The sequence below is a fragment of the Berghia stephanieae genome, chromosome 6, assembly GCF_034508935.2.
Source record: "Berghia stephanieae isolate SIO BIC M18660-M18661 chromosome 6, UCSD_Bste_1.3, whole genome shotgun sequence".
Taxonomy (NCBI): Eukaryota; Metazoa; Mollusca; class Gastropoda; order Nudibranchia; family Aeolidiidae; genus Berghia; species Berghia stephanieae.
This window is the reverse complement of record NC_088365.1, coordinates 26,315,721-26,340,720: the sequence shown is the minus strand read 5'-3', so window position 1 is coordinate 26,340,720 and position 25,000 is coordinate 26,315,721. Positions and strand designations below refer to the sequence as shown.

The window sequence follows — 25,000 nt, the reverse complement described above, 5'->3', positions numbered from 1 at the left end:
CCATTAATTGCCTTAAGGTATAGCACCGGCGCCAGGGTTTCAATCAACAGATTGACAAGAAATAAAGTGAGTAGGAAAGAAGACAACAGAGAATAAAACTTTTGCGGCGGGGATGGGGGTTCGAACCCGCGACCTTACTGGTAGGACAACTCCGCCTGACCGGGGAGATCGTGGCTTTACCGTATGAGCGATCCACGACCCCATAAAAAGTCGCTTCTAACCTTAGTCTTATTAGAGCTTTCTCTCCCCGACTTCTTGAGGTCACGGGTTCAACACACACAAACGCCGCGGAGTTAGTTGGCCAGCATTTAAGCTTAATCGCCAATATTCTCAACACAAACATGTAACATAGAAACGATTGAGACACTGATTGAGTATCCTCCCGTATTTGGCGTGAATTTTTAATTCAGAAAAGCGAGTGGAGCAGGCACTTATGTAGTTGATAATAACATGAAATGAAGTGAGTAGGAAAGTGCCAGAAGACAACAGAGAATAAAAACTTCGCAGCGGCGAACAGATTGCAACCATTGTAAACCATCCACATCTTATAATTTAGATGTCGCTGTCGTAACCCCACCTAACCACGCCATAGCAAACTAGAGAAGGGTACAAAGGCTAAGAACGAGGCGCAATATTGCTAGAATTCCATAGAAATACACCAAGTTGATAGAGAAGTACCAACAATTGAGCTTTTATATAGGGCAGTTTCCACTAAATTTGCTCACATCGCTTTACAACGATGGCCATGCTAACGAGATTTAAATTTGATTTTAATGTCAAAAAACGATTACAAACAATCAATAGCCCGATACTACGCACGCCTCGGAATATAATATCTCTTTGATTCCTCAACCGTAGAGGCATTGCCATTGCAAATTGCGAGCATATATTAAATATATAAAAGCTAAACGTTTAGATTCCTACACATTAAATACAAACACATGGCGGGCTACCGGTTACCACGTGCGTTGTTCATTACATAAAACACCTCCAGCAGGGAAGAGTTACAACCGCGCCCATGGCCCATTCATTCATTCATTCAGTAAATCTAAACAGATATTCTACAAAAAATCCAAACAACACACACTACATAACTACATACTGCGAAGTCTACCTGTACATACATTATCTGTATCTTACTTCTTCACAGAGCTGAGAGCGTCTCGTTACGTTAAATGAGTACTGAGAGAATCTGCTCATACAATTTAAGTACCGAGAGAGACTATTCGTGAAATTCACGCGGAGAGAAGACAATATTACAGAACACGTGGAAAACAAAATCAGTAACAGCACCCACTAACTTCTTCCATTATATATAATATATATGTAATAAGATTTTTTAAAATAATAATAAATAAATAAACACGTCCCGTAAACCGCTATTTGTTAAAACAAAGAGAGGAACACGAACTGCTTTTTGAGAACAGCCAAGTCAGACATTCTCACAGGTCAGACACGGAAAGTAGGTCAGAAAGATGAGAAAGATCAAATAAGTCAAGTAAATAAAAGCAGGAAAGTAGCAAATAAATGTCTTGTAAAGGAAATCGTAGCATTCATTCCCCTCACTCCTTCCATTCCCTGTATCATGTATCGCCGACAGCATGGTAATAACGCTTTGTTGATGGATATGTTTGACAGAGTCAAAGGGAAAGGGAGCGATGGGGAGTGGTAACCAAGTCAATACTAATAATAATAATTAATAAAAATAATCAAAAATCTCACTCAAATACGTCAAAAGCCAAACTAAAAGGGGCGACTTCCTGGGAGATCATGACCACGTAATGGTCAAGAGTTTGTCATCTTGACTTCAGCTTGCGAGGACCAAATGGCCACTTGACCTATAGCTCGGTTTTCGTGCATGCGAAATATGTAGTAACGTTGTCTCATCGCACAAAATAATTCGTGATTGGAGATTTAAAAAAAAAAAAACCCAACAACAAATGAACATTTTCAAACAAGCATGGCAGTCGTATAGATGTTGTGCGTGCGTAAGCGTTTAGGTAAAATACTCACAACATCCGTCAGTCCTATAAAACTGGCAAACACACAAAATCATGTGTGTAACATTTGACGTAATCAATAGTCTGATTGATAGAATTTAAGCGAGAACCAAGCAGGCAACTGGCTGTATAAAAACAATAACAAAGCCGAGTGATGTCAACTTCGTTCCTTCTATAAGAGAAAAAAATTGAGCTAAGAACGTGGATTTTCAATAAAGTCGGAACAAATGACACTTCCTTCAAAAAAAAAATAATAATAAACTATCATTGTCGTGTTAGCGGGGAATCAAACTTGACCAAAAGGCATAATTATTGTGTGTACGATGTATTTAGTTCCTTTCCATGTCAAGTTACATCGCAAGATCCAAGGAGACATAGCTACCCATACTTTTTTATTTTTAAAAATAAAGACATCAATAGAAAAAAGCCTGTGATGTTGATTATGCAAAGCATTCTCGCGATGAGGATAAAGCGCTTGAATTTGGGGATAAGACTGCGCAATTTGTCATTGCTCTCTCTCTCTCTCTCTCTCTCTCTCTCTCTCTCTCTCTCTCTCTCTCTCTCTCTCTCTCTCTCTCTCTCTCTCTTCTCACACACACAAATCCACCTCCTCTCTTTGTGTGGTCATTGAGTATACTGGATAAACCCTACTAAAGTACTTAGAGATAAGAGGAAATACTTGATAAAAGTTGGACACTACTTATCATCCCACGGCCAAAGAAACACGATGAGGGTCCACTAAGACGAGTACGTAACAGTAACATGAGGTAGTGCCAGGAAAAAACAACAGGATTTCGGAAACATGTTGTTTCTAAGTGGACAGCAGTAGTTTGCAAAACAGATAGACGATTTGGGGCGACCATCCTAATACTATACACGGTATCGACATTGAATGTTTGAGTCTAAATGCCGGTATGTTTGGTCACACACACACAAGTTATTCCTCAGTGGAAGCAGATAATTCTTAAACTGGGATTTCGAGAAACATACACTCAACATTTAATAGGGGCAAAAATTTCAAGAAAATGTAGGCTATTTTATATTCTCACCATGAGAAATTGAGAAATTAGGGAGCAGGCACTGGTACTGGTGTAAGATATGAAAACGTACAGTGCTAAGCAAATCATGAGGTATGAGGTTCGATCCCCAGTCGAGAGAGACTTTTTTTGGGGGGTGGGGGTTCTTGTATTTATCTTTCTTGCTTTGTCTGGCAGTGTTTCATACACACTTTTTCAGATCAAACTCTTACTATGGTGCAACAGGTGGCATTGATAAGATCTCTGTTGACGTTATAGAGGAAGAGAGAGAGAGAGAGAGAGAGAGAGAGAGAGAGAGAGAGAGAGAGAGAGAGAGAGAGAGAGAGAGAGAAAATAAGTAAGAGTGAAATATCTGTTCAAGGTTATAGTTATCATATAACGTTTTAACAAGTGTAACTAAATGACAAATTGCCATATTTATGGACAATAAAGATCTATTATTATTAATTATAGAGTTTTGAAAACACACCCAATCAATAGATCTACACTCTTCTTAAACCAGTCAATGCTCAAAGAAAGGCTACTGATATTTTCCCTTGGGCAAGAAAACAATATCCCTGTTCCTTACTAATTACTAAACCCGCACACATACACACGAAAGTGAAAGTGTAGACTGAATTGAAAATCCACCATCTGTATAGATAATTGTAATTTACGATTTTTTGATAATAGAGCATAGCGGTGTCATTTAGATGATGCTTTGTTTTCACATTCTCTATTTGTCCGCACCAAAGAGAGCAAGATCTGATTCTCAAAATGAAAGGTAACGCCATGGCATGTTGAAATGTGAAATAGAATGGATTCCAATAGGGATACAAATTAAATAATAACTCTAAACCGACGTACACTTCTTTGAAGGTCTGATAACCCAATTCATTATGGACTCCTTGTTGTGTTGGAAAACTAAAAAAAAAATGACGCAAAATAATGCCCATTGCCATTACAACAATGTTAAACTAGGCCCATAATTGTGTTCGGCTATCAGTCAGGCCTGCGTATATGTACATGTTGCTCTGGCGTCATGTGATTTACCATATTTATATGGATGACAGATGGCAAATGGGGATGACTCAAAATGAGTAAACAAAAAAAAAACGCAACTTACCATGTAGAAACAAGAAGGCTATAGAAAACAAGAGAAAAGATCTATCCATTATGAGAAATCTTGTTGATGTGTCACAATAAATCCATTCAAAGAATAAAAAACAAGATGTGTTTTAGGTCTTTACTCCTTCTTTTTCAACAAAGGTCTTCTCTCGCGTCGTCAGACAACGGAGAGGATTCTAGTTTGATTTTGAATGAAGATACTATCAAAATCTTTAGAAAGCTCTCAAAACCAGTGGCTCATATCATAATAATCCGTTGCGTTGTGAGATAACTGTGAATTGCATGTGCATGCTTGACCTGTGGAATAGAAAAACAAAGTTAAAAAGTCGATAACGATAATATAACAACTGAAACTTCTTAGCGTCATAAACAATTTTAAAATATTATCAATCCATATTATAGATAATTATATTAGATACATGCAGGGAGTCAAACATCTGAATTAAATACCGATCATTTTTAAAAGTTTATTTTTACTTTTGCCCCGGTGTTGTAGGCGGTTAGAAATGGAAAAGAAATGAAATTCATCTGCTTTGGATATGGACTCGGCTTGACGGTATTTGCTGAGTCTTGCATACAAAACTGACATTCAAAAATCAAGACTTTTGCATTTAAATTCTAAACGCTTTAAAGTGAATTTTCAATAATCTCCCTCTAGCCTCTAAAGAACTGCTTGATTCGATACGCGAGCCACCCAACGGAATGCACTTTTCAGTTTTCAATCGGCAAGTTGTACCCCTCTTTCTCCCAAGATATTTGCACACCTGCGAATATTGTGAATTAAATCAACAATAGCAATCAGTGAAATATATAACAAACATCCAATAAAACTCCTAAAACAAACTTTATATACAACTTACACAACTTTTTATCCTAGTTTTCCGAAGAAAAGAAATAGGTTGGTCCACACGACTGCGCTGCCTGCTGGCACAATCAACAATCCAAATCCGACCGAAGCAGAGAAGCAAAGTGAAGTGTGTGTGTGTGTGTCTCTGTGTGCGTGTGTGTGTGTGTGTGTGTGTATGTATGTTTCAGCGGGGTGTGTTGTGGGAAAAAAGACTGACGGCGAGAAATCCAACACACCACACACCGACTCCCCCGATCTCAATCTTGTCTGAGCTATTTATAGTGATTCATTGCAGACATGACTGGAATAAAAGCCAAGATAAAAGTTTGATAACTTCACTAAACTAGGAAGAAAGTGAGGAAAAGTTTAGCTACATATCGAAATATAAAGCATCTGATGTGTGTTTTTAACTATTTATTTATTGAATAAGTCGAAGAGAGCAGTTGCTTGGATTGATAAAATCCAAATAGAAAACGGTTAAGATTTATATTATTATTATGGGAACAGCCTTAAGTTTATGGCCTTGTTTGCAATTACAGGACAAATCTGATTATGAAGAGAGAAAAGCCTTGCGGAACGTACGGAAAATGTTGGAATGGTGAATGGGGAAAATGTATTAAAACAATGAATATATTTGATCGACAAATTGTAATGCAACATGTTATTTTGTTCAAATAATAGAACAGCAGATTATTTGGGTCAGTAGGCCAATATCAGACTTGCATAAATTTTGATTTACTTTGACGTCACTTCCTTGATGTTGTGAAACGAAATTTCTTCTAAAAGTCATGACTGTCACCGACCTTTGATATGTAAACAAATCGTACACTTGCATGCCCCCAAGTGCAAACACACAATTTCATTTCAAGTCTCATAAAGGTAAGCACCAATACATTTTCACATATTATTGCTATAGGTGTAGGCTTTAATATGGCATAAGACCATCTTCATTTTTAATAGATAGTTCAATTGCTTTTGAAGCAAGAATCAACTGACGAAAAATCATGTCATTACACTTTACTTTTACGTGACCAGGGTCAGAGTCAGAGGACAAAAAATGTCATTCAAATTCAAAATCGTTTTCCGAGTGTAGTGCCAAATTTACTTTTTGACCATTATTGTATTATTGTTCGATTGCAATTGTTATCCATTGTTAAACCTTATTAGCCGTCACTTCTATAATTAAAAATTTGTGCACAGGGACTATGAATATATGAACAGAATTGAATAATGGCGAATTGTGTAATGTCTGTAATGCTGATCAGGCTAGCGTCTCCGTCTAGACCCGATTTCTACCCTATTCAATTAGATGTGCTGCAACTGCGACGAATATTTTCCAAGTGATGCCTAGTGTAGCCGGATGTAAATCTGGGACTGAGTGAGGACCATCAGCAAAGTTGTGGTTTTTTTTCTGTTTTTTTTTTTTTTTTTTTTACTTTGAGGGATGTTCCTCACTCAGCCCCAGATTTACACACAGCTTCTCTAGGCATCGCTTGGAAAATATTCGTTGCAGTTGCAGCACATCTTTTCGTTGGTTTGTCATTCATATAGGCTATTCCTCACCATTTTTAACATTTTTGGAATATGAAGTTGGACTTGAGGTTGTTATTGGGGAAAGTTTTAACTTATTGTGACAAAATAAAAATTCGATACATTAATTAAAACTTGGCAGCTTTAGTTCCTTTGCGGACTAGCTTTTTAGTGACTCTCTCTCTCTCTCTCTCTCTCTCTCTCTCTCTCTCTCTCTCTCTCTCTCTCTCTCTCTCTCTCTCTCTCTCTCTCTCTCTCTCTCTTTCTCTCACTCACTCATTTTCTCTTTTCATATTTAGTTGCTTGATGACGATTAGTTGTGTTCTCATTCCTTAGTTAAAAGGAAAGAAGCAGGAAAAAACAATCCCAATTTTATATTAGGTAAGCACTTAGATTAACAGCCATCATCAGTGCCAACAACAACTGTGACCACAACAAGTGAATAACAAGAAGAAGAGTGAATGAATGTTGATATTAGAAGAGTGGGGTGTTTTTCCACAAGATTCTAGCACTGGCTTCATTTGGTTATTTAATTTTATCTATTTTAAAAACAATTTATTTATTATATTATTTATATCTATATAAAGGATTGGGGTTCTCCAGGGGGGGGGGGGGGGCTTTGTGTATTTTTTTCCAATGGTATTTTTGCCCTTCACTGCTAGGAACTCGTGGAAAGACTCCTGAAGAGGGATCATTAGTGAACCAATCGTTTAGGGTACATTGCTCTAAAACCAGGTGCACATTTTGAGATTTGTTAACCGTATGTAATAAAACCAGGTACACATTTTGAGATTTGTTAACCGTATGTAATACGCTTCAACGGTCGTGACAGCACTTCCCCTGTAATGACGTATAGTAACTTAGTAACTGGCTTTAAACTATAGGAACAATGGCGGACGGCCTTATGAAATACTTCTCTGATGAGCATAAAAGTGTATCCAGAGGAGAAAAACATTATATAAATCTGATTATGCTTTGACTTTTATACATTCTGATCACATGACATATGAAAAGTTCTTGCCAGCATGAAGAATAAAAAGTACAGATTTTCTTTGTTTAGAACCACACTGCTCGCCATTGCTGGGCGACATGACTATTGCATCCAATTATGGGAGCCTGATTTAACACTGTTGTATTGGACAATATTTTGGGTTGGTTTGAGAGTATTTCCATTGCATTGCAACAATGATACCATAATAATTTTGGTTTTCGGACCCACAATTGTGTAAATGTCATCTTCAAACCATACACATCAAAGACAGTTGACTTTTTATAGTCCTTTGGTGAGTCGAGTAGGGAAAATCTGAACCTTTTGATTAATGATGATAAATGTTGATTTCCATAGTTATCTCATAAAATACATACATTGACATCCATAGTATTATTATTATTATTATTATTATTATTATTATTATTATTATTATTATTATTATTATTATTATTATTATTACTACAGTTCACTCCGGATAATTGCAACTCGGTTAATCGCAACATTTCCCAAGAAATATAATTAATTCTATATAAACGTCACTGGTTAATTGCAACAAACTTTGGTTAATTGCAACAAATTTTCGCCCTCAACAGGTGGTAAATTCAAGAAATCAAAATATCATGATTAAATTTCATCATGTAAGAAATCGTGACAGGTTGAAAAATCGAGAGTGAGCAGGATTTAATGCGGCATTAGTGTGTCACCACTCTATTATAGACAAAAGAGGGCGGGTATTTGCAGAATGGGTTCGTGATGTCATCTGTGGCCATTAAATAGGAGGCAAGGGGGCTGGGTACAATTTTTACAACAGGTAGACAATGACAGTTGTAAAGAGATATCCTTTGTTTTGGGAATGACAACTGTGCTTTGTGACCACCGAGTTTGGTGAGAGCTTATTGTCTCTCATCATGGCTAATCTCTTTGAATCTTAAAAATGTTGAGAACAAAAGAGTGAAAGTTAATCAAATCTGAAAAAGATATTGACTTTCATCAAAGCTGCTTTTGTTTGAAAAAACATATACAGGGCTACCATATGTTTTTTATTTCAATCATATTGCTCAGTATGTGGTGGACTAAGAACAATGTTTACATCTGGTTTGAGTTTACCCTATATGTGTAAAATGTTGCAATAATGGACTGGAAACTCAACTTCAGTTAATCACAACATTTTCGCAGATCCCAAGGTGTTGCGATTATCCGGAGTGGACTGTATTATTTTTCTTCTTCTTCTTCTTATTATTATTACTACTAATAGTAGTAGTAGTAGTAGTAGTAGTAGTAGTAGTAGTAGTAGTAGTAGTAGTATTTATTATTATTATTATTCAATTAGTGAGGCTGCTTTGAGGTCGCAGATAGAAATTGCCATCACAATACTTAACATTAAAATCAATAATTTACCCTTACAAGGATTAAATAACACTTCAAAATCCTTAAAATTATGTAGCCTGACATCAACTTTCATTTTCAAAAAAGTTTTAATAACTTATAGATACTCATGCAGTTCTGAAATTGGAGCCGAAATTTCGCAATTCTACAGATTTTTCGTAGTAGTTAGTGGGTCTGCATCCAACATCTTTTCTCAATGTAGAAATAAAGCTTTTAATGATTTATGTATCACATATACAGCAAAGTGTTCTTGTAGTACGACTCGCCTTCAGACCGTAATGTTTGTTTATTTTCCATATCAAACGACTGTGAAATGTTCAGGAAAGAATCATGTATTTTGAATTGGAGGAGAAGTTATTCTCGAAGAATATTATAATGGATGAATAAAATGTTGCTGCTTGAAGTGGGATAAATGAATAAGTAAATTCCTTTTATTCATTCCCAAGGGGAATTTTTTCTTAAGGGTCTATTCCAAGGAAAGACTGGAATAATCCAGACGTCAGCCACAGTGCAGCGCCACAAAGTGAGCTAGTGCGAGGTGTGACTAGCTCAAGGCCACACAATGAGGCGGGTAGTCGAACTCGGTACATTTTCGGTACGAAGCAAAGACAGTACCGTTGAGCTCCACTGCCCCATAATGAAAGCTTCATATCAATCAACCAGACACACTTATACATTATATTTCTTTGTTGAATAATAATTGAAAACTTCCATTCCATTTCCTACAGTTATCTATTTGGAGGAGAGGGAGAAGGGTTGTATAAAAAATCTTAACTTGTGGCTAACTATTATAATAATTATAATAATTGTAATAATAATAATAATGTAAGGCATTTATATTGTGCGTTTTCATCACTGTGTGATGCTCAATGCACGTTACAAATAAATATACAAAATTTACATATATAAAACATATACCGCGATGATATCAATAAGGGGTTTTAAAGACAAAAACAAAAAGACACATTCAGGGAAGTTGTTTTTGTTTCTTTACTTACCACATAAATTTTTCCTTGATTATCTCCCCAACTTCTGCCACCCCCATTCCATGAGTGTTCATCTTATAACTTATAAATTCATCTCCGAGGCTGTATTGTGTAAGATTTCCCCCTCATTTTTATCGTGTTTATCATTTCCTCAAAGATTTTATTTTGTAATGTTAAGCCCATCATTCAGACATTTTCTAGTTTGTTTTTTTTTTTTTATATCTGACCATTATGTGACCTCATGACATGGTTTAATCAAAATACAGAGCACAACACCATTTATTGTCATGGTTACACACGTGTTTAGAAAAGGCATGCCAGTGGTAATAATTTGGTTGGCAATCAAGGGAAACAATCGATAAAAAAAACTTCAGATATTTCTTATTTTACCAGTTGTTTCCCTTCTGAATGACGCACTACGACTACTACTACTACTACTACTACTACTACTACTACTACTACTACTACTACAACAGTCCCGCGACGTCCAGTGAACTGTCATCGTTCAACTCGACCACCACAGACGTTAACAAAAATATTGACAAATGACACAAGACCAAGTCATGGAAATCATAACATTTGTATTGGCCATATTAACGCACAGTCATCGAGAAACAAGACATTCGATATAATCGATGTCATAGATCAACACGATATCGATATTCTATATATAACTGAATCATGGTTGCGTCAGTTCGGTGATGAACCTATAATGAAAGAAATGACACCTCCCGGCTACAAGATGGAATCGTTCCCAAGAAATGGACGATCAGGAGGGGGATCGCCATCATATACAAACACGCTCTTTCGTCTAAAATACAAAACAGGCCAATTTCGTTCAAAAGTTTCGAGTGTGTCCAAACCACATTGATCTACCCTCAAATTTCATTTTTAATCACTTGTATCTACAGACCACCCCCAAGCAAAAAGAACAAACTGAGACAGAATGATTTTGCTGACGAATTTTCAGATTTTGTATCAAAAGACACATCAAATAAGCGAAAAATTTATATCGGCGATTTTAATATTCAGTTTGATGTTGATCAGAATAGTCTCGTTAAAATTATAAAAAATATGCTGAATGAACATGGCCTCACTCAGTTAGTGACCTCTCCAACTCAAAGATTGGGGCACATCTTGGACTGGTTCATCATTGACACACCCTCGCTTGTTGAATCAATTAAAAATATCAAAAAAGAAATTTCAGACCACAATCTGATTCTGGCAACTCTCAAATGCATCAAAGAGAAAGCAAAGAAAGTCAAGATAGTGTCTAGGGATACCAAAAAAATAGACATTAGTTCCTTCAAAAACAATCTGTCAGAGGAACTAGGAAGAATGGATATACCATCAGCACAGAAAACAGACGAGGTACTGCGCAACGTCATCGACAGGCATGCGCCAAAGACAACTAGAATAATAAATTCCAGGAAACCGTCTCCGGGGTTTAACCAGAGTGAAAAAACTGCCAAAAGGGAAAAAAGGAATGCAGAGGCATCGTGGAGAAAATCGGGCCTTGAGATTGACCGGCTGATATATATAGCAAAAAAGCATAAGTATAAAACCACCTGCAAAAGAGCAAAAAGAAACTATTATAACACAAAACTGTCATCAGTGAGGGACACTAAGGAATTTTTCTCTGTTTCAAAGGAACTTTTAGGGGAAGAAAAGGGCATGTGTCTACCCACTAATATCCCGGTAGAAAAGCAGCCGGATGCATTTTCAGATTTCTTTTCGGGAAAAATATCGAAAATTCGGAACAATTTGGACCTCGTGCAAAATGAAGATATAAATTTCCACCCTTTTTCGGGTTCACAGGGATTCTCTTGTTTTAAAGAAACAACTGAAGAAGAAATTTCTAAAATAATTTTTTCATCTTCCTCGAAGTCATGTGATTTAGATCCTTTACCAACTAATATTTTGAAATTATGTCTTCCTGAATTGTTACCTTGCATAACTTATATTATAAATCAGTCACTTATCTCAGGACAAGTCCCAGATATCTATAAACATGCAATTGTAAAGCCTCTCATAAAAAAGCAAAATCTCAATGTAAATGACCTTAGTAACTGCTCTGTGCTGTGTTGCGAGTGATTTGCTTGATGTTTTAGATAAAGGTTCTGTCTCTCTTCTGACATTGTTAGACCTTTCGGCTGCATTTGATACTATTGATCACGGTATTCTCATTAAACGACTTAATATAACCTTTGGCTTGTCTGGGACTGTCTTGCAGTGGTTTGAATCTTATTTAGATGGCAGAAAGCAACAGGTTATGATTTTAGATAAACTTTCTCGTCAACATACATTGTCTTTTGGTGTTCCTCAAGGCTCTGTTTTGGGTCCAATTCTTTTTGTTTTGTATACTTCTCCATTATCTAATGTCATCACTGGTCATGGGCTGCGCTATCATCTCTATGCAGATGATACGCAACTTTATGCTACTGATAAAACTAAAAATCTCGAAAATATTGTGAAACGTGTGGAAGAATGTGTGACGGATGTGAAAGAGTGGATGGATGCAAACAAGTTGAAAATGAATGAGTCAAAAACAGAAGTGATGATTGTGGGAAATAGAGGGCAGTTGAAGGTGAATGATGGTCTTGAGGTGTTGATTGGGGGTGAAAAGATCAAAGTTTCAAAGACTGTGAAAAATTTGGGTGTCTATTTTGATTCAGAAATGAAAATGTCAGCTCACATTTCTGCTCTCTGTAAATCTTTATACTTTCAATTGAAGAAAATCAGTTCGATCCGTCAGTATATTGCAATTGGAACATGTAAAACATTGGTTGTTTCCCTCATTTTTTCGAAACTAGACTATTGTAACTCGCTGCTTGTCAACTTGCCTCAGGCTTCTATTAAACAATTGCAACTACTGCAAAACAGTGCAGCAAGATTAGTTTTTGGCAAAAAAAAATTTGATCATGCAACCCCTTTGTTGGCCTCTCTCCACTGGTTGCCCATTGAAAAGCGCACATATTACAAAGCAGCGTGTCTTGTTTATAAGTGTTTGGCTGGTATAGCACCGGCATATCTCACAGATCACGTGGTCATGTGTAAATTTGAAAATTACACTTTAAGATCATGTAATGACCAAACGAAAATTTCGGAAAAAAGATCAAGAACAAAATTTGGTGATAGATCGTTTGCTTGTTTCGGCCCCAAGATTTGGAATGAACTACCACGTGGTCTGAGGGAGTGCAAGTCTTTACCTACTTTTAAAAAGAATCTCAAGACACATTTTTACTGTATTTGTTTTTCTTGACTCTATATGAATCCTTGATTTGGCTATGAATTGTTATTGTTGTTATTATTTTATTTTTTTATTTTTTCACTTAAAATTGATATTTATATTGTAAAGTGCCCAGAGCTTGTGTTTTACACGAGAATGAGCGCTATATAAATGTGTATTATTATTATTATTATTATTACTACTACTACTACTACTACTACTACTACTACTACTACTACTACTTGGGCGGGGTTCCTGACCTCCCATAGTGAGCAGGGGGGGGGGGGGGGACATACTGTGTCTTCTATCCCCTTATATCTGTTTTCCAACATGCTTTCCGTCTTTGTCTTGGAATGAGATTACTTGGTTTTGTCCTGATCCTGGCCGGATCCCCTGGCTAAGAGGGAAACAGTCGAATGTATAGTTAGTTTTGGGAGATGATATTTTTTTTATTGTAAATCATCTCTCTGTTATGCACTGTATTATGCTTTCTTTATATTATATATGATTTGTAAAACATTTGAGTGTGTTCCTCTTAGCGGGGACCTGTGCTTGTGTCTGGATGAGACTTTTAGTGATCTAACTAAGTACTTTGATAGAGTGCTTTTGGAATCTACACCTGTTTCTTATTTGAACCAATTCCCCTTTGTTTTCCCTTTTCTTGGATGCTTTATTGTAATTCTAGAACCTTTTACTATCCCATTTTCTTCCTTTTTACTGGCGCTGATATGACCTTAATGTGTTGCAAGCGCCGTAAAACCCTTAAAAACAAACAAACAACTACTACTACCACTATTACCACTACCATTACTACTACTACTCTCTCTCTCTCTCTCTCTCTCTCTCTCTCTCTCTCTCTCTCTCTCTCTCTCTCTCTCTCTCTCTCTCTCTCTCTCTCTCTCTCTCTCTGCGCGCGTGTGTGTGTGAGTGATTTCCCGCCCTTCTTAAATATTTCTGTATTTTATTCCAATTTTCCTCTCCGTGATAGATAATGCAAACCTTCCGATTTTGGTGGAAACGCCCCCCCCCCCCCCTTCTCTCTCTCTCTCTCTCTCTCTCTCTCTCTCTCTCTCTCTCTCTCTCTCTCTCTCTCTCTCTCTCTCTCTCTCTCTCTCTCTCTCTCTCTCTCTCTCTCTCTCTCTCTCTCTCTCTCTCTCTCTCTTTCTTCCTGCTCTTCCTTCAATGTCTCTGAAATTCCGAGTTTAAAAAAAACGTTGATAATGGTAAGAAGAAAAAAAGAGTAGTTTTTATTTTGGTTTTAGCATTTTTCTTTCAAGAACATTACTTCTATATATAGAAATCGCGTACGGCAACCTTGATGCTAACTCCCTTTGTTGAGGTTGCTGTTTTTTTTTTTTTCTTGTTTTGGGTTTTATTTCGTGGTTATACTATATCTTTTTTTTTTTTTTTCATTTCTATCTGCATACAAATACACCCATATACAATTACATGAAAGAAAAACGATGATATTGTACAAACTTTCCCTTATAAATTATTAATCTTACAATCCCATTGATATAGTAAAAAAAAAAAAATCCTTGAAACACAATCATTAAATTTTCACGCTCCCCCGCCTCCCGTCAATCCATCCTCTTCATTTATCCCAAATTTGTGCCATGTATTTTTTGTTTGTTTGTATTCTTTTAATTTTGTCTTTTTTAGGTTGTTTTTTTTTTTTTTGTTGTTGTTGTTGTTGTTGTTTTGGGTTTTTGTTTTGTTTTTTTTTTATATATTTATTCTGTTTTGTTTTGTTTGGTTTTTTTTTGTCATTTTTTCGTCAATTTGTTCTTTTTTTATCTTTTTTTTTTTAGTTTCTCTTTACTTTTGTTTTTTATTTCGTGTTACTGCCGAACTAGTGTCATAATGTGTTTTGTTCCCTGTCTTGGGCTGCTACTGATCTGCCTGGGTGTCGTATCCATATCATCTTTGTCACGGTAACAGAATGACTATATTTTATTATTTGTATCTAATACTAATCTAGTAATCCAATGTTAATCGGTGCTGACTCGAAATGCTCGGTGGGGTTCCTGACCCCCCATAGTGGGCAGGGAGGTACTTGTTGTGTCATCTATCCCCCTATATCCGTTTCCCCAATTGCTGCCTGTCTTTGTCTTGGAATGAGATTCGTCTTGTCCCTGGCCGGGGTTCTTGGCTGGGAAGGAAACAGTTGAATATATTGGGGTTTTTTGGGGAGATGATAATTTTTTTTCATTGTAAATCGTCTCTCTGTTATGTACTGTTATTTTTAAAATCCTTAACATATGATTTGTAGGCAGTTAAGTGTATTCTTCTTAGTGGGATCCTGTGCTGGTGTCTCGGTGAGATTTTTAGGTGATCTCAAACTAAGTACTTTGATAGAGTGCTCTGGAATCTACACATGTTCCCTATATGAACAAATTCCCCTATGTCTTACTTTTTCTTGGGTACTCTAATTGTAAGTCTAGAACGTTTTAACTATCCCATTTTCTTCCTTTTTACTGGCGCTGATATGACCCCAATGTGTTGCAGGCGCCGTAAAACCCTTTAAAACAAACAACAAAACAATGACTCGGAATAATCTATTACCCTATCAACCCTAACAACGACTATATCCGTAGTACACCCTGGGTTACTTTTACCCCATGCCTATTTATTACATTTTTCTGAGACCAATTAAAGGCGTAGTATCAAAGCTAATATTCTTAATTTTTACATGTTAATGGTAGTTGAATAACTATCTCTGTACACGATCATTTTTAATACATTTGTTGTTTCCAATTTTGAAAAGTAGCCAAAAAAATTACTCATGTCCCGTCTTACATGTTGCTGTTGGCCAGGGACCCATTGTAAAGCGCTTTGAGCACTTTTAGTGGATATTGCGCTTTATAAAAGTTTAATTTTCAATATATTATCATCTTTATGTGATGAAATCATCCCGCTTTGTTATCAGTTGACACGTATATTGTGATATTAGCAAGTTAACGATTACGGTCCCAGACCTACAACGATCGACGGACGACGAGTAAGAAAACGAAGATGTGTCCGAGGACAGCAGATCTTCGTTTTCTTCCTCATTGTTCGTCGATCCTTGTAGGTCTGGGAGCGTAATCGTTAACTTTCTATTCTATGGTAATCCAAACGGTTAGAGTGGAAATTGTTGTGCTGTCACGAAGTGCGATGTTCACTACGTGTTTATTTTTTTTCTCAGAAATGTCTCTGTGGCTGAATCGAATTTGCCTCAATTCCATAGTATTTTCATGCTGTAGTTTTGTAGGGTTTTTTTTAAAGATGAGGGCCGGACTCATGCTTGGTTGTTCAGATGTCAGTTTGTTGGTATTTTTTTGTGTGTGTGTGTGTGATTTTTTTTTTCTTTCATTGTTATTTTTATTTATTTTATTTTATTATTATTATATTTTTTTTCTTTTGGTGGGAGGAGGAGGCGGGTTTTTTTGGTTTTTTTTTTTTTTTTTTTTTTTTTTTTTTGTTGTTGTGTTGGGTTTTTTTTTTTATGGGAGGTTCGGTCCAAGCCCTAATAAGATGATTTATTTCCCAGTTGTCAAACTTCCTACTCGTCACAATGTCTGACATGAGAATGACAGAGTTGCCTGTCCCTGCTAAACGTGTGTGTGTGTGTGTTTTTTTTTTGTCCGGCAGGATAATAATAGGGATCCCGAATTTCTTACAATATTAATCGGATGCTTTAGATCTGCTTGTACGCTCTCCGCACCCCCCCCCCCCCCCCCCCCCCCAAATATAATATTATTATTGTTAACTTTTATTATCTATCTGTATTGATAATTTTTCTTTACAATCTGTGTGGTGTAGTTTCTATAGCTGGGTACAAAAATAGTTTTCCTCGTTGACATTGCTGTCTGTATGTATATATATATATATATATATATATATATATATATATATATATATATATATATATATTATATATATATAATATATATTGTATATATATATATATATATATATATATATATATATATATATATATATATATATAATGAATATAATAGAATTGATAATATATTGGCCCGTGTTTTGAGAGTGTTTTTACACCAATCCAGTTATGATATGATAACAATCGTTTAATTGTGTATTTACATTCATTTTTTTAACTCTTGGAAGCTGTTAGTTTGTTGTGTTTATTTTCTGGGGGTTTTTTGTTTTGTTTGTTTGTTATGTTGTTTTTTGTTGTTTTTTTTTTTGGGGGGGGGGTTAAACAAAATTGTTGTTGTTATTATTTTAATTATTATTATTAGTAGTATTATTATTATTATTTATTATTATTATTATTATTATTATTATTATTATTATTATTATTATTATTATTATTATTATTATTATTAATAGACGTGACCGAGTGGCACTTTAGCTTTTGGGTAAGATTGTTAACCCCCAATTCGCTCACTTGGACAACTTGGGTGATTCCTGTTGACATCAGACATCTTGTTTGATGAATTGTCTATGTTCCTTCGTGGAATGCCTAGGCGACGGTATCTTATGTAGCGGAAGGGCATAGTGTATTTAATTAATTTATTTATTTATTTATTTATTTATTTATTTTATTTATTTATTTATTTTTTGTATTTTTTTTTTATTCTTCTTTAGTTTAGTCGAGTCAATCCTTCATAGCGGTCGTGACGTATGAGAATATACAAATTTTGTGAGTTTGCGCGCGTGCACGCACGTACGTGTGTGTGGGGGAGGAGGGGGGGGGGATTCCTCTGAACTGTGAACATGATTTCTATTTGTTTTTTTTTTTTTGTTGTGACTTTGTGATTTGATCGATTTTTTTTTTTTTTGTGTAAGGCGTGAGCGACTTGTTGTTTATCGACATAGCTCAAACTATTTATTTATTTATTCATTCATTCATTCATTTATAAATTTTATTTACTCTCTTTCGCATGAACTTGGAATGGATAAACAAACCGGCGTAACTTGAGCATGTTGTCAAAACACATCAAGGCTAGAATAGTCTTTCCCCTCTTATTTCCATCTATAGATAGTATGCGCTTGGCTAAGAAGCTCATAACATTGCCATCCGGAAGTATAACGGACCAACACACAAAACTGTGTGTATCCATGAACGTTTATAGTCGGGTTAATACAGTTCAGTGAGCATTACTCATAAACGCGGAGTCAAAAAACAATAACAAAGACCTGAGTGACGTCATCGGCATACTATCTATAGATAGTATGCAGATGACGTCACTCAAGCCTTTGTTATTGTTTCTGCCATCCGCGTTTATGAATTGTTCTCACTAAACTGTATTAACCAGACTATAAAAGTTCATGGTTACACAGATTTTGTGTGTTGGTCCGTTATACTTCCGGCTGGCAATGTTGTGAACTCCTTGGCCAAGCGCATTCTATCTATAGCTTGTTAGAAAGCCATTGGGTTATATCAATCAGAAAGTAAACGTTCAAGGGCTGCGTGCACACAGTTTTGTCCGTTGGCACGTTATATCAGGCTGGCGGAATTTGTGAGGATTTTACCCAAACGCATATATAGATAGTATGCGCTTGGCTAAGAAGCTTATAACATTGCCATCCGGAAGTATAACGGACCAACACACAAAACTGTATGTAACCATGAACTTTTATAGTCTGGTTAATACAGTTTAGTGAGAATAACTCACAAACGCGGATGGCAAAAAATAATAACAAAGACCTGAGTGGCGTCACTTTCGAACTATCTATACATCAATCGCTCCTGACTTCTGCTACTACTACTACTGCTGGTTTCGTCGAGTCAGCCACGCCCACGCAGTTTGCAAACGGTCCCCCAACTGTCACCACACGTTCACCAAGAAGAGTCATCTATCGCCTCGAAGTTATTACCTACCAGTCAGCGAACATTATATTACGTGGTCTGTTTTGTAAATCACTCGCTCCTCATATTTCCCTTTAACCAGTCAGTTACCTGCAGCACATATTCTGCTAAAAATTCGTGTATTTAAAACTTTGGCCCGAAAACCCGTCCTTGGAATATCAATCGATTTAAATGACCCTCGTATTGTCAACAAAACTCTCAAACTTGTGACTTATGGAAGAGTTCGTGAAGTCTCGGGTTTGAGAGTTTTTGGCCAAGCTGAGGGTCATTTAAATCGATTGATATTCGGAGGACGGGTTTTCTGGCCAAATTTTTAAAATATATGAGTTTTCCAGAGTACGGTAGTTAACTGGTTAAAAGTTATTCTGCCCAACTTTTGTATAATAATATATTATAAAAGCCACGTTAGCAGTAGCACGTCTCATTGCAAATGCTCTGTATCATGTCTCAACTCCAGGTTGTTCTCTGAACAGTTTGATAATAATAATAACAATAATATTGATTTTGTTCATTCTAGTAGTACGAGTAGCTAAGTCGGTTGGCTAGTTGTCAAATGTTAGTTTGGTGTGTTAGATTTTATGACTGTGACAACTCAAGTGTTCATGACAGAACTCTCATCATCAACGGAACTTTCTTGTTGTGTTTTTCTCGAAAACTTTTGACCATTTTCTTGTAGTGGTAAGTGATATGTCTTATTATTGTAATTTTTGTTGTTGTTGTTGTTGTTGTTCTTCTTCTTCTTCTTCTTCTTCTTCTTCTTCTTCTTCTTTCTTCTTCTTCTTCTTCTTCTTCTTTCTTCTTCTTTTCTTCTTCTTCTTCTTCTTCTTCTTCTACTACTACTACTACTTTTTCTCTTATAATAATGATAATAATAATAATATTATTATTATTATTATTATTATTATTATTATTATTATTATTATTATTATTATTATTATTATTATTATTATTATTATTATTATTATTATTATTATTATTGTTGTTGTTGTTGTTGTTATCATCGTCATCGTTGTCGTCGTCGTCGTTGTTGTTATTATTATCATCATTGTTGTTGTTATTATTATTTAGCGAGATCAATTAGCGGTTTTAATTATTTAACAGAGAACAGCTGCATCGTTTTTGAATTATTGATTTTTTATATTGTCCCGATAGCTCATATGGTAGAGTTCTCGCATCACATATACTTGAGCGTTTATATAGTGAGGATACGTGGTCTAGTGGTATGACACTCGTCTTTCGATCGGAAGGTCTTGGGTTCGAGTCCCGCTCTGAGCGGCGCATAGTTTAGTCCTCGAAAAAGGCTCTTTAAGCACATTCTCTCACAGCACTCATCGTACTAATGTGCATCTTGTTCTTTATGATATGTATACAGTTTTTTCACAGTTTTCTCCTTTGGTAAAACGCTTAAATACTAAATTGCCGTTCCCTCCTCCTCCTCCTCCTCCTCCTCCTCCTCCTCCTCCTCCTCCTCCTCCTCCTCCCTCTCACGTACCACGATTTCTTTACCATCTTGCAAGACGAGACAGTAACCACGTTTAACATTTCGATATAGACTCGGTATGTACGTTTTGACGTATAGTTTTCTTCTTTGGTAAAACAAAAATTCCGTCTCTTCGTCCTCCTCCTCCTCCTCCTCCTCCTCTCCACTTTCATTTAAACCATGCACGATGAGACAGCTATTATGTCTGAGAAACACTTTTATGTACTTTTCTCCTTTGGTAAAACACTTAAGACAAATTAAATATACCGTCTCGCCTTCCTCCACCTAGCCTCCTCCTCCTCTCCACTTTCATTGACCTCATTATCTCCATGCACGACGAGACAGCAAGCACGTCTAAGAAAAAAAATAAAATATGTATTCTTCGTAGGTAAAATACAAATGAAATATACCGTCTCTTCGTCCTCCTCTTTCTCCTCCTCCACCTCTCCACTTTCATTTAAATCTCATCATCACCATGCACGGTGAGACAGCTATTATTTCTGAGAAACACTTTTTTGTAGTTTTCTCCTTTGGTATGTGTGGTCTAGTGGTATGACACTCGCTTTCAGATCGGAAGGTCCTGGGTTCGAATCTCGTGCTCGGCGCATAGTTGAGTCCTTGGAAAAGGCTCTTTACTCACATTCTCTCACCGTACTCAGGTGTAAAATGAGTACCTGGCCGTTAACAGCGTTGTCTTTCTCCGAAAAATTGTAATATCGCCTAACAGGCGTCATGTCCCATCCTACATGTTAAATGTTGCTATTGACCAAGCGCTTTGAGCACACTTAGTGGATATTGCTCTATATAAAGCTCATTAAAAAGAAAAAAAACACACACACACTCGCTTTCGGATCGGAAGGTCCTGGGTTCGAGCCTCTTGCTCGGCGCATGGTTGAGTCCTTGGAAAAGGCTCTTTACTCACATTCTCTCACCGTACTTAGGTGTAAAATGAGTACCTAACAGCGTTGTCTTTCTCCGAGAAATTGTAATATCGCCTAACAGGCGGCTGTCCCGTCCTACAGGTTAAATGTTGCTATTGACCAGGTACCCCTTGTAGAGCGCTTTGAGCACACTTAGTGGATATTGCGCTATATAAAGCTCATTTAAAAAAAAAACACAAATGAAACATACTGTCTCATCCTTCTCCGCCTAGCCTCCTCCTCCTCCTCTCCACTTTCATCAACCTCATCTTTCGCCATCACGTCGAGACAGCAAGTACGTCTGAGAAACACTTTTTATGTAGTTTTCTTTTTTGGTAAAACACTTACTAAGACAAATATACGGTTTCATCCTCCTCCTCTCCACTTTCTCATCAACCTCATCATTCGCCATGCACGACGAGACAACAAGCACGTCTCAAGTCGCACATTTATGTCGATTTAGTCGTAATTCTTCTCCTTTTTTATTGGTGGAAACAAAAGTACCCTACTTCTCTCTCTCTCTCTCTCTCTCTCTCTCTCTCTCTCTCTCTCTCTCTCTCTCTCTCTCTCTCTCTCCTCTCTCTCCTCTCTCTCTCTCTCCTCTCTCTCCACCCCCTCTCTCTCTCTCTCTCTCTCCTCTCTCTCCCCCCCCCCCCCCCCCCTCTCTCTCTCTCTCTCTCTCTCTCTCTCTCTATATATATATATATATATATATATATATATATATATATATATATATATATATATATACAAGGGGTACAAATATCCTCGACCTATTTATCACAAATCGACCAAATTTAATTGTCAAGTGTACAACCATTCCAGGCATTAGTGACCATGACATTCTCATCACGGAAAGCACTATCAAAGCAAACAAAATCACAAAAAAATCACACCCTATTACTATTTGGAAAAAGGCAAATATCGCCGAAATGCGGACAGAAACACGTCTTTTTAGTGAAAACATAATTAATCAACATCTAGAAAGCACTGAGGATGTTTGGACTGCCATCAACGACCACCTAAACAAAATGATGACCAAACATGTACCAACGAAGAAAAGCTCAAGGAAATTTCACCAACCATGGATAAACACCACCGTCAAACGATTATCTAGACGGAAACAAAAGGCATGGAGCAGAGCGAGAAAGTCCAACAGTAAGAAAGACTGGTACAATTATGCCCGACTGAAAAAAGAAACACAAAAAGAGAGTAGAAAGGCCTATCATAATCATGTTAAGGAACTTGTTAGTGAAGACTCAAACAAAAAGCTCTGGAAATTTATAAAAAGTAGGAGGTGCGATTCGGTTGGTATAGCGCCCCTTGAGCATGATCGTGTATTATACTCTGATGCAAAGGAAAAAGCAGACATACTTAATAACCAATTCGGCTCTGTTTTTGCTTCAAAAGCTCATACCAAAATTACCACTCAACAACTACAAGGCGAAGAAAACGATTCCAACACTATGGCCGAAATCAATGTGACAGTAGAGGGCGTTTCCAAACTCCTCGCCACTCTAGATCCAAAGAAAGCATGTGGCCCAGACAAAACACCATCCCGTCTCTTAAAGATATTGAGTAACGAATTTGCACATGCCCTCACACATTTGTTCAAACTCTCTCTTGAAACGGGAGACATACCAATTGTTTGGAAGCACGCTCTTGTCCAACCCATCGAAAGAAAGGTGATAGAAGCAGGGCTCAAAACTACCGTCCAATTTCATTAACCTGCATTTGCTGCAAACTGTTGGAGCATATAGTGAGATCCTCAATAACTGAATATCTCGAAACTAACAGTATTTTTTGTGATGAACAGCACGGATTTAGGAAGCACCACTCATGTCAAACTCAACTTCTATCATTAACACATGATCTGTCAGCTGCTATTGATAAAGGTGGTCAAATTGATCTAGTACTACTGGACTTTGCCAAGGCCTTCGACAAGGTCCCTCACCATCGGTTAATCCAGAAATTGTATGACGTTGGTATCAGGAACAAAACCTTACAATGGATTGCAACTTTTCTGGACAATCGCACCCAACAAGTTCTTGTCGACGGCGAGACTTCCACTATCGGGATGGTGACATCGGGCGTACCTCAGGGCTCAGTCCTTGGGCCCGTCCTATTTTTAGTGTACATAAACGATCTTCCACGAGGTATAAGGTCAAAAGTGCGCCTCTTTGCTGACGACACAGCATTATACAATCAGATAAAAACAACAGACGACTGCAAAACACTAAATGACGATCTAGCTAAATTACAAGAATGGGAAACAATAAATCAAATGGAATTTAACGTATCAAAGTGCAATGTTCTAACCATCACAAATAAGAAAGCACCTATAACATTTGAATACCAACTTCATGGTCAAAACCTGGAACATGTAAAGACAGCAAAATACCTTGGCATTGAGTTTGCTAAAAAACTCAAATGGAATGACCACATATGTCACCTGGCTTCAAAGGCAAATCAAACAAGCGCTTACATCACCCGCAATTTAAAAAGATGCCCAATCACAACTCAAACCATTGCTTTTAAAACTATTGTTAGAACAATTTTGGAGAATGGCAGCTCAATTTAGGACCCATATACAAAGACAAACATCGACAAATTAGAAAACATCAAAAGATAAACAGCAAGACGCATCACAAACACATTCGATCCTTTCTCAAGTGCGTCTGAAATATCACAACGGATTGGCCTTGAACCTCTGGAAAAGAGAAGAAAGATAGATAAACTTAAATTGTTCCACAAGATCTACTACAAAAATTCGTGCCTTAAACTTCCAAACGACATCAAAGATATCGGCACAAGAAATACGAGGGGACACACAGCAAGAGTAACCATCCCAAAATCAAAAACAGACGCCCACATGTATTCGTTTTTCCCTTCCACTGCCCGATTATGGAATAGCCTCCCAGCTGAAGTGGCTGAAAACGGTTGCCAGCATGCCTTCACGCGATTGCTGGAGTTCACAACGTGACTTTTTAATCTATGTGGTTTTAGTATTATGTGCAGAGTTTTAATGTTTAAAATGTAAAACACTACAAACTGTGGAGTGATCCTCGACAATATTGGAGGTTTCCACAAGACGAAGAAGGAAGAAGAAGAAGATATATATATATATATATATATATATATATATATATATATATATATATATATATATATATATATATATATTTTATATATATATATATATATATATTATATATTATATATATATATATATATATATATATATATATATATATATATTATATATATATATATATATATATATATATATATATATATATATATATATATATATATATATATATATATATATATATATATATATATCAGTCAATCTTTCTTTTTTTTAAAAAGAAAATTATCTCTCCCCTTCCCTCTGTCTTTTTTCTTTTCTTTTCGATTGTAAACAAAATTTATGAGCATGGCACATGACCAATCTTTTTCTTTCTATTTTTAATTCTGTTTTCAAGATTCCAGAATTCAAATTCTCCTTCACTTCATGTTTTATTTGTTAACTATGTGATGCTGAGTCATCTATAAAAAATAAATACACAACCCCCCCCCCCCCCCCCCCCCCCCCCTGTTCTCCACCAACAAACCTTCAGTGTGACCTTTCCTTGGGGTTAAATTTATGTTTGATTGTCA

General features: G+C 36.5%; 2 protein-coding genes across 5 annotated transcripts in view; one reads left to right on the top strand and one right to left on the bottom strand.

The window, feature by feature from the left end:
- The window catches only part of LOC144974757 (laminin subunit beta-1-like), a 116,169-nt gene extending 111,047 nt beyond the window's left edge, over nt 1–5,122 (bottom strand). The window contains exons 1-2 of the mRNA XM_078917986.1: nt 5,005–5,122; nt 4,143–4,441 (exon numbers count right to left, since the gene is read on the bottom strand). Coding sequence (XP_078774112.1) covers nt 4,143–4,191 — 49 coding nt within the window. The 5' untranslated portion in view covers nt 4,192–4,441; nt 5,005–5,122. The remainder of the gene's footprint in view (nt 1–4,142; nt 4,442–5,004) is intronic.
- LOC144974758 (5-aminolevulinate synthase-like) overlaps nt 3,791–25,000 on the top strand; it is a 50,991-nt gene continuing 29,781 nt past the window's right edge. The window contains exons 1-2 of one of the 4 annotated variants that reach the window (XM_078917988.1): nt 18,928–18,974; nt 19,395–19,615. The gene's annotated coding sequence lies outside the window, so the exon portion shown is untranslated. Of the gene's footprint in view, nt 5,871–18,927; nt 19,019–19,394; nt 19,616–25,000 lie in introns of those variants that run through there. The other 3 variants (XM_078917990.1, XM_078917989.1, XM_078917987.1) reach the window with 3 other exon arrangements.